Source organism: Oreochromis aureus, linkage group 22 (assembly GCF_013358895.1).
Source record: "Oreochromis aureus strain Israel breed Guangdong linkage group 22, ZZ_aureus, whole genome shotgun sequence".
Taxonomy (NCBI): domain Eukaryota; kingdom Metazoa; phylum Chordata; class Actinopteri; order Cichliformes; family Cichlidae; genus Oreochromis; species Oreochromis aureus.
This window is the reverse complement of record NC_052962.1, coordinates 37042912-37057435: the sequence shown is the minus strand read 5'-3', so window position 1 is coordinate 37057435 and position 14524 is coordinate 37042912. Positions and strand designations below refer to the sequence as shown.

Below are 14524 nucleotides of genomic sequence, written 5' to 3'. Positions count from 1 at the left end.
CCGTGATTCCTCAGACATTTTCATTATAGAAAACACCACTTATGTCAAGACAGAAATGGATAAAGGTGATCATTTAGACCAGACCTTCCCAAAGTGTGGGGCCCGCCCCCTAGGGGGGGTCGTGGTATGAAAAGGGGGGGGACAAAATGCTTGGACACTGCTAGCACGGGGCGGCCACAGAAACACAAAGCAGGAGATGAAGCATAGCTGAATATGTTTCCAAACCAACTTCATTCTAAGCCAAAGACTAGAAAATATGGTGAAGCATATCTGCCCTTTGGTTTCACCTGCACAAGTGCCAAGGTAGGTCTCCCCTGCAGAATTGGTTTTCCTGTGTCGGGAGCACGCGCTGTATCCCACATTCTTGATTTTTAGTTCACAAACACTTGTTGTAATGACTAACTACTCCTGACATTTTGGAGATGTTAGCTCTTTATACAGTAAAGTTACAGTGAGATACAAATAACATCAGGCTGATCCTGCCACGATTTGTTCCCCTGTTCAAATCACGGACAAACAGTATCCCACAGTTGTTTATGTTTTTAAACCCATTTTGCACAGAGAGGCATTTTTGATTTGATAGCAATGTTGAATATTATTACACAGGAAAAAAACAACAACTACACGTAAAATAATCACACCGTGATGCCTCCGCCTTTCTAAATGGAGGGACAGTAACTGTGCGTGTATATGTAAGCGTGTAAAAACTGAAGATAGTCAGATTAACAGTATTTCGTCTCCATCTCCCATTCTGCAATTCACCTCATGTAAACAATAACGTCATAGCATGACGTGAAAAAAGGCACATACCTTAACGTTGCGTGACGAACTCTGTATTCCTCGTCCACACGTAAACGCAAAAAAGGAGTTTTAAAAAAATCTCAGTTTTCGTTGATTCGAAACGCCGTTTACGTGTGGACGAAACAGCTACGTTTTCAAAAATACCCGTGTAGGTGTGGACATAGCGTAAAAGAGTTAGTAGTTTATTTTATTACTACCTGTCATTTATTGCAGATTACTTGTATTTGCTTAAATGTTTACTAGCAATGGAGCAAAATATGGGTGTGTGTGGTTGGAGCATGTGTTTGTGCGTGTGCGTGCACGCGCGGGAGGGGGGGCGCGAACATTTTTCTCGTAGAACAAGGGGGGCCGAGCAAAAAAAGTTTGGGAACCACTGATTTAGACCAACTCCAAAGGAATACGTGGTTTTCAACCTTTTCAGAAAATGCTCCCTGCAAAAGAACAGCCTTCAGATTCTCAGAATGTTTCTGAAAATGCCAAATATGCTGTGAAAAATTCTCTCTTTATACTAAACCGCATCATCAGATTGATCCAACTCCCTGTGAGTCAGTCAGAGCATTTCCATAGAGAGTCACTTTGCATCAGCAGCACCATGCTCCAGTGCTCTGGGAGAGTTTATAGTCCTGAGAGTTGAACACTGGATGACTGACAGCTGTCCTTCATCACAACAGAAGCCACAGAAATCCTCCTCATCAAAAACATGACTTTGATCTGCGTCCTCATCTGGACTCTCCTCTGCTGCTGCTTCACAGGTAAAGTCCAGAGAATCAAACTCCTCTCCTCTATCAACATCTGTCCCTCTGAAATGAAGCCCACAAAACCATGAAGCTGCTTTATGTTTTTGTCTCTGTATCCTCAGAGTCCAGAGGACAGATCACAGTGACTCAGCCTGGAGCAGTGAGCTCTGCTGTGGGAGGAACTGTGAGCATCAAGTGTAGGACCAGTCAGAATGTTCATGTTTATAACAACAATCAGCTTTTAGCCTGGTACCAACAGAAAGATGGAGGAGTTCCTAAACTGCTCATTTACTATGCTAGCACTCGATATTCAGGGATTCCAGCTCGTTTTACAGGCAGTGGATCAAACTCTGACTTCACTCTGACCATCAGTGGAGTCCAGGTTGAAGATGCAGCAGTTTATTACTGTCAGAGTTATCATGTTATCAACAGTCAAGGTGTGTTCACACAGTGAAAAACAGTCGTACAAAAACCTCCCTCAGTCAAACTGAACAGAAACTAAACTGACTGCTGCAGCTGGAAGATACTGCAGAGACTGATACAGTTCACTGACGACACACACACACGCACGCAAATAAATTTTCTCTCAGAGACATTCAGCACAACTATCTGCTAAATTAACTAAAAAACAAACGTGGGCAAGTCACCGAAATCAAGATCAGTCTTTTTAATGACCTTTAACCTTAGCAGTGGAAAATAAGCCACTAAATCCATAACCACAAAAATCTGAAGACAAAAATCTGAAAATGTTCCAGATCAGTGAGGGTCAAAATGAAAACAATACACCTGTGAATCAAATATTTTACTGTAAACATCTCATCAAATATGAACATGAGAGAAAAAGCTGTTATTGAACTGAAGGTGTTTTCATCTTTTGAGTATTGGTTCATATCATCATTCATTTACATACATTGACACTAAAGACTCTTTCTTCTTTACGGTGCGTTCACACCGAATGCGATAGAGGCGAGCGAAAACGCCCCTAATTTGACGCGTGCACATTCGCACCTCAACGCGTGTCCAAGAAAAATCCATCGCGCCTCAAAATTGCATCTTTCCACGCGCGTGGACCGGAAATGTGGGAGGAAGCTGTGCCAGATGTGTTGTGCTGCAGATGTCCTCTGAATGAACACATTATCTTGTTAGCGGAAAGGTATTTGTACATCAGTGGGAAAATAGCGGGACAGTAGGCGGGCTTGCTAGCTTTTGCACGGTTCCATCGGGTCAGTCTGGAAATTAAAAAGCAGAATGAGTGAACTTACCAGGTTGCCCAATCTCCTCACTAATGTGCCTCCAAGCTAGGTCCGTTTTATTCCTGTCTCGGTAGAAGTAGCAACTAGCATCATTTAGCTCTGGATGATTAGCCACGGCACTGATGAGCTTTTCCTCCATACTGAATGACGAATGAAGGGCTTTAGCTGGATCTGCCCCTTTGACCTAGTTACAGCCACGTCACCAGGCTCCTGATTGGTTGTCGCGGCGCGATTTGACGCCGGAGCTCAGATTTTCCAACTCGAGCGGTTGGCGCAATACGCGCGTGTGCACAAAATGCAACAGAGAATCTGACACGCGTGGTTTTCTTTGTGAGTCAAACGCGCCCCACGCGCTACACTGACGCGCGTTTCAGGCGTTTTGGCATTTTGGCGACGCAAATCTGCTTCCGCATGTTCGCCGGACGCGCAATCGCGTGTCATCGCGCTCTTTCCATTGACTTTACATGTGCACCTGACGCTCTGGCCGCCTCTATCGCGTTCGGTGTGAACGCAGACTTAGACTTGATTTGTAGTCTGGTGAGACTGTTTCCGTGGCAACCAGGTCCCAGCATTGCTTCATGAACCAGTCTGTCTGGTACAGGTGAGCAACACCAACAACAACCTACCACACACATTCATGTAACTTTAAATAAACATAAAAATAACCTGTGCAATTTTAAAACTCCTTTTTCAGCTTTTGCCAAAATGCAGATCTCCTTAATGGTTCTTTCAGCCTGTGTTTTATTTTACCAGTGTAAAATAAAGACATCATGTTGGAGTGCAGAGTTGGTCTAGATTCTTAGAAATGAAAAATATATTCATCCAGTGCAGGTTTGTAGATTTTGAATAAAACAAAATGTCTGATTCAACCAAAATTCACTTTGCAAAGCATCTTTATTACCTAAAACATGAATGTTGTCATTATGAGAAAGAAAATAACAGTTTTACTCTTTATTTGTTCTTAAAAAAGAAAGATGGAGAGACAGTTACAGAGTTGAGAATGAGAGCATTAAACCAGTATCAGGTTGAGTCAGGTCAGGACTGGGAACACTGGGCTTTCCTCAGTGGCTCTGAGACCATAGCCTGGCAGCCCTGGGTGGCCTCACAGGTCACAGAGCCCACCTTCATCCAGCGGTCTGCAGGGAGCCTCAGGGTGCTGCTCCAGCTGTAGAGGCCGTCATTCTGCAGCACCACGGGGCTCCTGCTCTCCTCCCAGCTGATGCTGCCACTGCCATCCACCTTCCAGGACAGACTCCAGTCTGAGGGGAAGCCCTTGTTGGCCAGACATGTGATTGTTGCAGTCCCCTGCTGTAGCTCCTCACTGGAGGGGGGCAACACTGTCAGGATGGGACGGGTATCACCTAGGAGACACCAATCAGCTTAGAGCACAGGGAGCACACAGCTGTCAATCAAACCACAGACAGTCGGACACCTTTACTGTAAGAGCTGATTTTCTCCATTAAGAAGTTTCTGTCAGGTGTTTTTTCTGCTCCACCAGTCATTAACTCACACATTGTTTCACTTCCCTTTAAGAAAGCTCTCATGCATATCAGCACAGAGAGAATCATCACACAGTTTGACCTGAAATATGTTCAAACTACACTGGAAATAAAAGAAGCAGATGTGGCAACATTTACAAAACAAGTGTAAAATCATCAATATTGTACATGACTTACATTAATATTAACTGGAAACAAATAAATAGAATATATATTTTTAGCAACAGAAAGTGCTCTTCATTTATATCTAAAGCAGTTTTAAAATTCACACAAACTCAAAATAATTTCAAACAATACCTGACAAACTAAAGACAACAGAGATCATATTTATATTTCTTTTGATTTTTTCCAATTGTAATTTGACTGAAGTGTAGACATAACTCTTTGACAGAGCAGATCTGAATCACCCTCCATGACATAAGAGGATAATTCAAAATTCTATCATCAAACATGTTGTAAAGTTACGTGCTTTTCTCTCAAAATCAGAAAAGAAATTGTTAATCGATCTTCAATATAAAGACAGTATTTGATAGTAAACCAGAATAAACTTACTTCCAACATTTAGTCTGGTTCCTCCACCGAACGTGTACCACAGTGATACAAACTCATTGAGGCGCCGTACAAAAACCTCTGACTGTAGAGAGACACGGCTCTCTGACTCTGAAACAAACAAACTCAACAACATAATTCTCCACTAGGCCTTTACTGAATCCAAATTCAGTTTCTGCTCGTTTGTGGGTCTCTCTTCATTCAGTTTAGTATTTAATAACAGGAATGCATGCTCTGTTGAGGTGAAATAAGGTGACTTAAAAATGGAAGAATATCCTATTTCTTTGCCTCAGAAAGTCTTGGGTGGTTTTTAAAGTTTGGGCCATTATCCATTTGAACTGTAAAGCGCTGTCCAATCAGCGTTGCAGCACTTGGTTGAATGTGAGCAGAGAGTATAGCTGTGTACACTTCATATTTTATCCTGGTACTGCTTTTCGATCTCTCTCGAAGTTTGATTTAGTTTATTAGCTGATTGACGATTTCCTGGACCTTATGCTAACTTTGAACTGAAAATACTTCATCTTTTTAATTTATCTTTGAATAATGAGGAAACAAGTCTTATATCTCCATGAAATGGGTTGTAGTAGACAGTTGTTCAATTACTTTTGAGTGTCTGGTGAAAAAATCCTTGTGGGAAAAATCTACACACCTTTTCAATTCAAATACAATCAGAAAGTTAGACAACCGAGTTTGTGATCTTGATTATGTTAATGTGATTGATCTATTACTAAACAGCTGTCAGGGTTTGCTGTGTGGATGCGAAGAAGAGGGGACCCAAACACAGGACTCGTGGCGAGGATTAAGGGTGTTTATTGCAATGGCAGGATGAACGGATGAACAGAACAGGGAAGAAGACTGGCAGACTGACTGAACTGAAAGGCAAACATGCAGAGTAGACAGCAGTGACAACATCAATGACAAGACAGTAAGCGAGTGGAAACTGAGGACTTAAATACACTGGCTGAATGATGACTGATTGGAGACTGGTGAGTGAACAGCTGAACATAATTGAACTAACACACAGGGAAAGGCTGGCACAAAGAACAGGGAGTGAAAACAGAGAATGAACCAGACATGAAACAAACTGAAAATCCTGGGTCAACGACCCAGGAACCCTGACAACAGCATCATGAAACTGATCCAAGTCAGTGTTGGAGTCAGTCCAGGAGAAAGTCACACCAAAAGTTTCAATGCCCTGAAGATACCATTCATCATGACTTTTATAGCAGTAGCTGAATGAATGTTTAATTCTGTTTTTAATCTGCTGCAGCAGTTTGTAGTTAAGGAGAACACTTAGAGATCCTGAATGAATAAATAACAGACTAAAAACAAAAATACTTGGACCTCGAAAGTGCATCCGAGATCAAAAAGTTATAATTATACCATTTTACATTTTTCTTGAAACATGTTGGCCGATTGAAATGACACCTGTGAACTCACAATGTGATGACTGCTTATGAAGTCATGCTGGAGTCACTGTGAATATTTCCATAGAGAGGCACTTTGCATCAGCAGCACCATGCTCCAGTGCTCTGGGAGAGTTTATAGTCCTGAGAGTTGAACACTGGATGACTGACAGCTGTCCTTCATCACAACAGAAGCCACAGAAATCCTCCTCATCAAAAACATGACTTTGATCTGCGTCCTCATCTGGACTCTCCTCTGCTGCTGCTTCACAGGTAAAGTCCAGAGAATCAAACTCCTCTCCTCTATCAACATCTGTCCCTCTGAAATGAAGCCCACAAAACCATGAAGCTGCTTTATGTTTTTGTCTCTGTATCCTCAGAGTCCAGAGGACAGATCACAGTGACTCAGCCTGGAGCAGTGAGCTCTGCTGTGGGAGGATCTGTGAACATCAAGTGTAGGACCAGTCAGGATGTTTATGTTTCTAGCAACTACCATATTTTAGCCTGGTACCAACAGGGTGATGGAGACGTTCCCAAACTGCTCATTAAGCGTGCCTATGAGCGAATATCAGGGATTCCAGCTCGTTTTACAGGCAGTGGATCAAACTCTGACTTCACTCTGACCATCAGTGGAGTCCAGGCTGAAGATGCAGCAGTTTATTACTGTAAGAGTTTTCACTATCCTAACAATCAGGATGTGTTCACACAGTAAAAAACAGTCGTACAAAAACCTCCCTCAGTCAGACTAAACAGAAACTAAACTGACTGCTGCAGCTGGAAGATACTGCAGAGACTGATACAGTTCACTGAGAACACACACACACACACACACACACACACACACACACACGCAGAGTTGTGATAGAGTGAAAATGTCAATAATGCTTCTTCAATTACAGTTTTTTCTGATTGCTTAAGCACATTTTTTGTAACTATTGGCTATTTTTGCAAAACTCTACACACAAATAAGAAAACCTGTCACCCAATTATCAAAACATTGTAGTTCTCTTGCAAAAGCGAACACAGCTAGATTAACTCTTCACAACTTCGTAAAAATGGTGTTTTCGTATCAAACAGTACACAAGCCATCATCTACTAAGCACACAATGCGCCACCTGCACACTGATGGTATGAATACAAAACACATCTGGCTTTTGCTTTCTCTGTGTACAGATGTCAATTTGAGGTCACACTTTTGTCATAGTGTCATGTAAACATACAAGGATCCAAACTTCAAGTATTGGTGTTTATTCACACTCATCAAAACCAAGACAAAGTCAGAACACAAAATAGGAATTTCACAAAAAAAAGGGGGGAAAAAAGACAATCAGCCTACATCATGTCGTCTTTCTGGGTCCGGCCACAAAATTTCGTCCACATCGCATGCGATATCCTCCAGTCCAAGGCACCGGGGAAAATATCTCCTTGAATGCCGTATCCAGGCCTGACATGATGCCTGGTCAATATCTCCACATGCAAGTACACGACTTAGTGTAGAAATGCTTGCACTGTGTATATTTTGAAAGATGGTGTCATTATCAATTATGCGCTGCTGTATTTCACGCAGTCTTATTGCATTATTGGCAATCACCATGTTCACTATATGGGTCTCTTGCTCTGGAGTGAACATTCTGCCTCTGCCCCCAACATCTGGACGTCTGGCAATTCTGTAAAGTAACAATTTCAGTATTTTTGCATGTATGGTACTGTTGTGTTTCTCATTAGAGTATGGCAGTGCTACAAAGTACTTACCGATTCTCATTTCAAAATGTCCTGATGATGCCTGCCACAGTGTAGCGGCTCAGTTTAGGCTGAACCCGTTGGCCAGCTTCCCTCAGGGTCATCCCATGGTTGATGACATGGTCCACTATTGTAGCTCTGATGTCATCAGTTATTCTGTTTCTTACTCTTCTTACCCTTCCTCTTTCCCCTCCTCGTCCTCTTCTTGCTCCTCCACGTCCTCTCCCTCGGCCTCCTCTGATTCTCACTCTTCTCACTCTTGCTGCTCCTTCCATTGTACTCCACATAGACAGCTTACCTGTGGCCTGTTTATAGTGCTTAGGCTGACTGCAAAGTGGACTAATTTTCTAAGACAGTTTTCACATGTGAAAGTGTGCCAGACAGTTGGCAAAATAGTGTTAATGATAGCCATACATGTGTATAATTTTGCGAGGAGTGTGTTGGAAATTTGGTAATTGAGTGTAAGCAGTGAATTGTGCCTACAGTTTTGCAAAGTGTGTGTTACAAAATGGCAAACTGAGTGCAAAGCAGTGTTTGTGCTTTTAGTTTTGCAAACTCAGTGAGTGGTTTTGCTATAACTATTAATAGTTTTAGAAATTGTGCTATAAAAATCACAGTTAGGGTTTAAGCATTCAGAAAAAACTGTAAATGAGGATATGTCCAAAAAAGAGGAAATTTCCTAATGCATCGTTACAAAAAAATCATGTTATTAAGGATTGAAAAGAAAACACAACATCACTCAGAAAAGGGAAATGAATTGCTAAAACACATTTCCTAAAATCTCATCTCTTTGTATCAAAACACTAAACAAAAACTGTAAAATTCAAGCTACACACAAAGCCTTCAACTTGTTTTCCAAAACCAAACATTTGACCCAAAACTATTTTAACTTTACTCAAAATCAAGCACTACTGTCAAAAGCCACACAAAACCAGCCAGTGTACAAACACAACTTAGCAACTATTACACGCTGCAAAAATAAATACAAAACACTGTGAGATAGCTGGAAAATAATATTTATCTATTCATTCATTTATTCTTGTACTCACATTTTAAGGCCATGTCAGATTGAGCTCATACTTTTGTCATAGATCCATAAACATAGAAGGATCCAAACTTCAAGTACTGGTGTTTATTCACACACATCAAAACAAACACAAGTGTTTATTTCCAAGTATAGGATTATTTGCAATCGCCATATTGACTATATGGGTTTCTTGGTCTGCAGTGAACATGCTTCCTCTGCCCCAGCATCTGGTTGTCTAGCAATTCTGTAAAGTGACAATTTCAGTATTTTTACATCTATGGTATTGTTGTGTTTCTCATTAGCATATGGCAGTGCTACAAATCTTCGTGCAAAGTGACTGTACTAACCGATTCTCATTTCAAAATGTCCTTATGATGCTTGCTACAGTGTAGCAGCTCGAGTTAGGCTGAACCAGCTTCCCTCAGAGTCACTCCATGGTTGATTACATGGTCCACTATTGTAGCTCTGATGTCATCAGCAATTCTATTTCTTACTCTTCTTACACTTCCTCTCCCCCCTCGTCCTCCTCTTGCTCCTCCTTGTCCTTGTCGTCCTCTTCATCCTACTTCTTCACCTCCACATCCTCTTCCTCGGCCTCCTCTACTTCTCACTCTTCCTGCTCCCTCCATTGTACTCCACACACAGAGCTTACCTGTATTATAGTGCTTAGGCTGATTGCAAAGTGAACTAATTATCTAAAACAGTTTTCACATGTGACAGTGTGCCAGACAGTTGGCAAAATAGTGTAAATAATGGCCATAAATGTGTATAGTTTTGCTAGGAGTGCGTTGATCATTTGGAAATTGAGTGTAAAGCAGTGAGTTGTGTTTACAGTTCTGCAAAAAGAGTGCTGTGCAGTGGATTGTAGCTACAGGTTTGCAAAGTGTGTGTTACAAAATGGCAAACTGAATGCAAAGCAGTGTTTGTGCTTTTAATTTTGCAAACTCAGTGAGTGGTTTTGCTATAAGTATTAATAGTTTTAGAAAATGTGCTATAAGAATCACAGTTAGGGTTTAAGCATTCAGAAAAAACTGTAAATGGTATTTTGTTTAGAATTGAAGGACGGCCACATGAGGGTGGAAGAACATGCATGTGCTCACAACACCAGGAGACACTTATTGTGGATATGGTCCCTCAGAATAATGCAATTCGACTGCATGAAATACAGCAGTGGATTATAGAAGACAACATACATGTTGAATCAAGCAAAAAGGAGAAGAAAAGGTTGCAATGTCATAGGTCAGCGTGCCATTATTGAACTGCCTGGTCAGGGTGGTTTAAACGTAAGTATCTGTGCTGCCATCGGCAGCACCAAATTCTCTGTGTCTTCCCTTGAGATGCTCCACTAGGCCTTTACTGAGTCCAAATTCAGTTTCTGCTTGTTTGTGTGTCTCTCTGCATTCAGTTTGGTATTTAATAACAGGAGAGAATACTCTGTTGAGATGAAATAAGGTGACTTGACCATTGAAGAAGATTCGACTTCTTTGCCCGAGAAAGTCTTGGGTGGTTTTTAAAGTTTTCTTTGGGCCATTATCCATTTGAACTGTGAAGTGCAGTCTAATGAGTGTTGCAGCACTTGGTTGAATGTGAGCAGAGAGTAAAGCTGTGCACATTTCACATTTCATCATACTGATAAGCTTCATCGGAACTGTGCCTTTTAAGTCTTTTTCTGGTAAAGTGTTATCCAGTCTTCCAGTCCTTGAGTGTAACCAGTCGTTTGCAATTAGCAAGAGTTTTCTTTCATGAAGGTGTCTCTTAAGAGTGGGCTTTGTCTATAATACAAGTACCTCCGAGACAGTGTTTTTTAGACTCATCCATTTGTATTGTTTAATTTGTGGTTTTTTCTTAACTTTCAATTCTAAAGTCCTAAAGTTTTTCCAATCTCTGTTATATGTTTGTTTTAGTTTTTAAGTTGAATGATGATTTTCTAGGCGTCATGAACTCAAAATACTCTATCTTTTTAATTTATCTTGGAATAATGAGGAAACAAGTCCTGTCTGTCCATGGAATGGGTTGTAGTAGAGAGTCGTTCAATTACTTTTGAGCATCGGGTAAAAAAAAAAAAATCATTGTGGGAAAAATGTGCACACCTTATCTGCTCAATTACAATCAGAACAATAGAAAACTGACTTTGAGATCTTGATTACGTTAATTTGATTGATCTATTAATAAACAGCATCATGAAACTGATCCAAATCAGTGTTGGAGTCAGTCCAGTAGAAAAGTCACACCAAAAGTTTCATTGCCTTAAAGATGTTATTCATGACTTTTATACCAGTAGCTGAATGGATGTTTAAATCTATTTTTAATCTGCTGCAGCAGTTTGTAGATCAGGAGAAGACTTAGAGATCCTGAATGAAGGAATAAATAAAGACTAAAAACAAAAAAACTAAAATACTTGAACCTCGAAAGTGCATCCAAGATCCAATACCAAAAATATTAAATTGTAGCATTTTACATCTTCCTCAAAACATGTTGGCCGATTGACACGACACCCGTGAATTCACACTGTGATGACAGCTTATGTAATCATGCTGGAGTCAGTCAGATCATTTCCATAGAGAGCCACTTTGCATCAGCAGCACCATGCTCCAGTGCTCTGGGAGAGTTTATAGTCCTGAGAGTTGAACACTGGATGACTGACAGCTGTCCTTCATCACAACAGAAGCCACAGAAATCCTCCTCATCAAAAACATGACTTTGATCTGCGTCCTCATCTGGACTCTCCTCTGCTGCTGCTTCACAGGTAAAGTCCAGAGAATCAAACTCCTCTCCTCTATCAACATCTGTCCCTCTGAAATGAAGCCCACAAAACCATGAAGCTGCTTTATGTTTTTGTCTCTGTATCCTCAGAGTCCAGAGGACAGATCACAGTGACTCAGCCTGGAGCAGTGAGCTCTGCTGTGGGAGGATCTGTCAACATCAAGTGTAGGACCAGTCAGAATGTTTATGTTTGGAGCAACAATCACCGTTTAGCCTGGTACCAACAGAAAGATGGAGGAGTTCCTAAATTGCTCATTCACTCTGCTAGCACCCGAATATCAGGGATTCCATCTCGTTTTACAGGCAGTGGATCAAACTCTGACTTCACTCTGACCATCAGTGGAGTCCAGGCTGAAGATGCAGCAGTTTATTACTGTCAGAGTTTTCACTATCCTAACAGTCAGCATGTGTTCACACAGTGAAAAACAGTCGTACAAAAACCTCCCTCAGTCAGACTGAACAGAAACTGAAGTGACTGCTGCAGCTGGAAGATACTGCAGAGACTGATACAGTTCACTGAGGAAACACACACACACACACGCGCACACACACACACACACACAAAATAAAGCGATTCATCACAAATTTGTGTCCTACTGCTATCGCATACATGTTGTGTTCAATGTTCAAATATATATTTAACTAAAGAACAAACGTGGGCCATTAACAGATACCAGGATAAGTCTTCTTCATGACCTTTGACCTTAGAAGTGGAGCAAATCCACTGAATCTATATCAAGATAAAATAATCTGAATCCAAAATTCTGAAAATGTTCCTGATCAGTGAGGGTCAAAATAAAAGCAACACACCTGTGAATTTAAGATTTTACTGTAAACATATCATCAAACATGAACATGAGTTTCCAAAACAAATCCAAAAACCCCCAGAACAAAACAAAGATTTCTTTCTGTAGAGAGCAACATGTCTGTGACTTTGTAATTGCACACTTTCACAGGTAATTTTAAAACTGGCAATTACTGAATTAGTGAAAACCTCCAGAGTAGTTTTTTTGCAGTGCAGGTACATTTATAAAGGTTTTAAGGACGTTATTCATGGTTATATTACAAGAAAGATTAGTAATATTATTCACTTTCTTAATACAGGAGCTATATTAAAAATAACTTATATAATAACACATATTTGCAATAAACAGTCAAATGATCTGATTGTTTTGTCAACCATGTAACAACATAATAAACATCTGAACTGAGTTAGTATAAATGCCAGAGGTTTTAAAACAATTTCCCTTAATACTGTAAAAATGATTGATCTACTGATAAAGACACAAATTATCCAAGTCCCAGTTGGATTCAGAGCATTTCCATGGAGAGTGTCTGTACATTAGTAGCACCAGAGTCCTGGTCAACATGACTCAGTCTGGAGCAGTGAGCTCTGCTCTGGGGGACACTGTCACCATCAAATGGACCAGTCATAAGGTCTATGTATCAGACTGTTTGGCCTAGCCTCAACAGAGGGATGGAAAATCCTCCTAAACTTTCCATTTATTACACTAGCACTAGAACATCAGGGATTCCAGTCGGTCTGTGGCGCCGGTGCCCACCTCTCAATTTTAAATCCATGTAGACATTGAGGGTTCTTGGGACACCTGCTGCTCTCTGTCCGATTGGCCTCCCTGCTGCTGCAGAGCCTGGGGCGGTCTGCTTGCCTCCACCCCGGGGGAAAGGGTCACATCTCTTGGGTCTGGGTGCCGTTTCCCCCTCTGGGGGTGAGGGTACCTGGACCCGGGGTATAGAGTATGTTTGGGGAGTATGATTGTGTGTACATGTCCATGTATGTCTATCCCTAGCTGAGTGCTGAGTGTTTGTATATGTGTGCATGAGGGTGGGAATGCATGTTTGTGTCTGTGTGTGCCTGTTTGTCTGTGTCTATATGTCAGGTCGGGTCTTAGACTCCACCTCCCTGGGTACTCCCAGGCCCTCCAAAGTGTGGAGGCCTATCTCCCCTCACCACACTCCCTGCCGGTAACTGATGCCCTCACGGGTTGGTGCATTGGTGGTTCTTGGTGTCCGGGGCTGGGCGCTCAGGTATGCACCAGCTCACTCCCGGTGGCTACTTGGCGGGGCCTGGTGCCTGTCGCTCGGTCAGGCCTCTTCCGGGGCAAAGGGGGCCCTCGGGCCTCTGGCCTCGGGGCCTGCGACTCGGTTCACTCTGGCACAGCTGGCTGCTGGCAGAGCCGGCTTGCACGCCGGTGCAGCCCCCTCTGGCTTCTGCTCCGTGGCTACTGGGTGACCCCTCGTCTGGGGATCTCCTCAGCCCTTCCCAGGAGGGTGGCACGGATGCCCCTCCGGTGGTACTCCTTGGGCTCTCGCACTCTGGGGCCTCTGGATGTCTGGAGCCTGGATCTCCTCCGTGCCTGCTTCATGCCCTGGGGGACGTGACTATAGCCCTCCACACCCTCTAGCAGACCGTTACATGGAGAAACCTTTTGTATACAAGCGCGCTGATCCACACAGGTGTGCACACGGGTGTTCACTGTTTGTAGACATAAACTACACCTTTCTTAGCTGCTACTTCAAAGCACATTGTGCGCTGTCTGTCCTGCGTGCTGCACAACAACATTCAATATTTAGTATTTACTGCTGTTCACACTTAGCTAGATTAACGTGATGGTGTTCTGTTTAGTATGTAGCTTTGTTTTTGTTTTTTTTGCTTGTTTTCTCTTCTTTTTCTCTCAACAGGTGATCCAGGAGATTTTTTTTTCTTTGTCTTTGTAAGTGCCCTTTCTCA

The 14524-nt window shown here is 42.0% G+C and overlaps 1 pseudogene and 2 gene segments (V, D, J or C); 1 reads left to right on the top strand and 2 right to left on the bottom strand.

The window, feature by feature from the left end:
• LOC120435794 overlaps nucleotides 1–14524 on the bottom strand; it is a 281387-nt pseudogene that overhangs the window by 74008 nt on the left and 192855 nt on the right.
• LOC120435795 lies at nucleotides 3677–4984 on the bottom strand. The segment is given in 2 exon segments: nucleotides 3677–4152; nucleotides 4843–4984. Coding segments are annotated over 2 exon segments (459 nt in total).
• LOC120432695 lies at nucleotides 11707–12197 on the top strand. The segment is given in 2 exon segments: nucleotides 11707–11758; nucleotides 11866–12197. Coding segments are annotated over 2 exon segments (384 nt in total).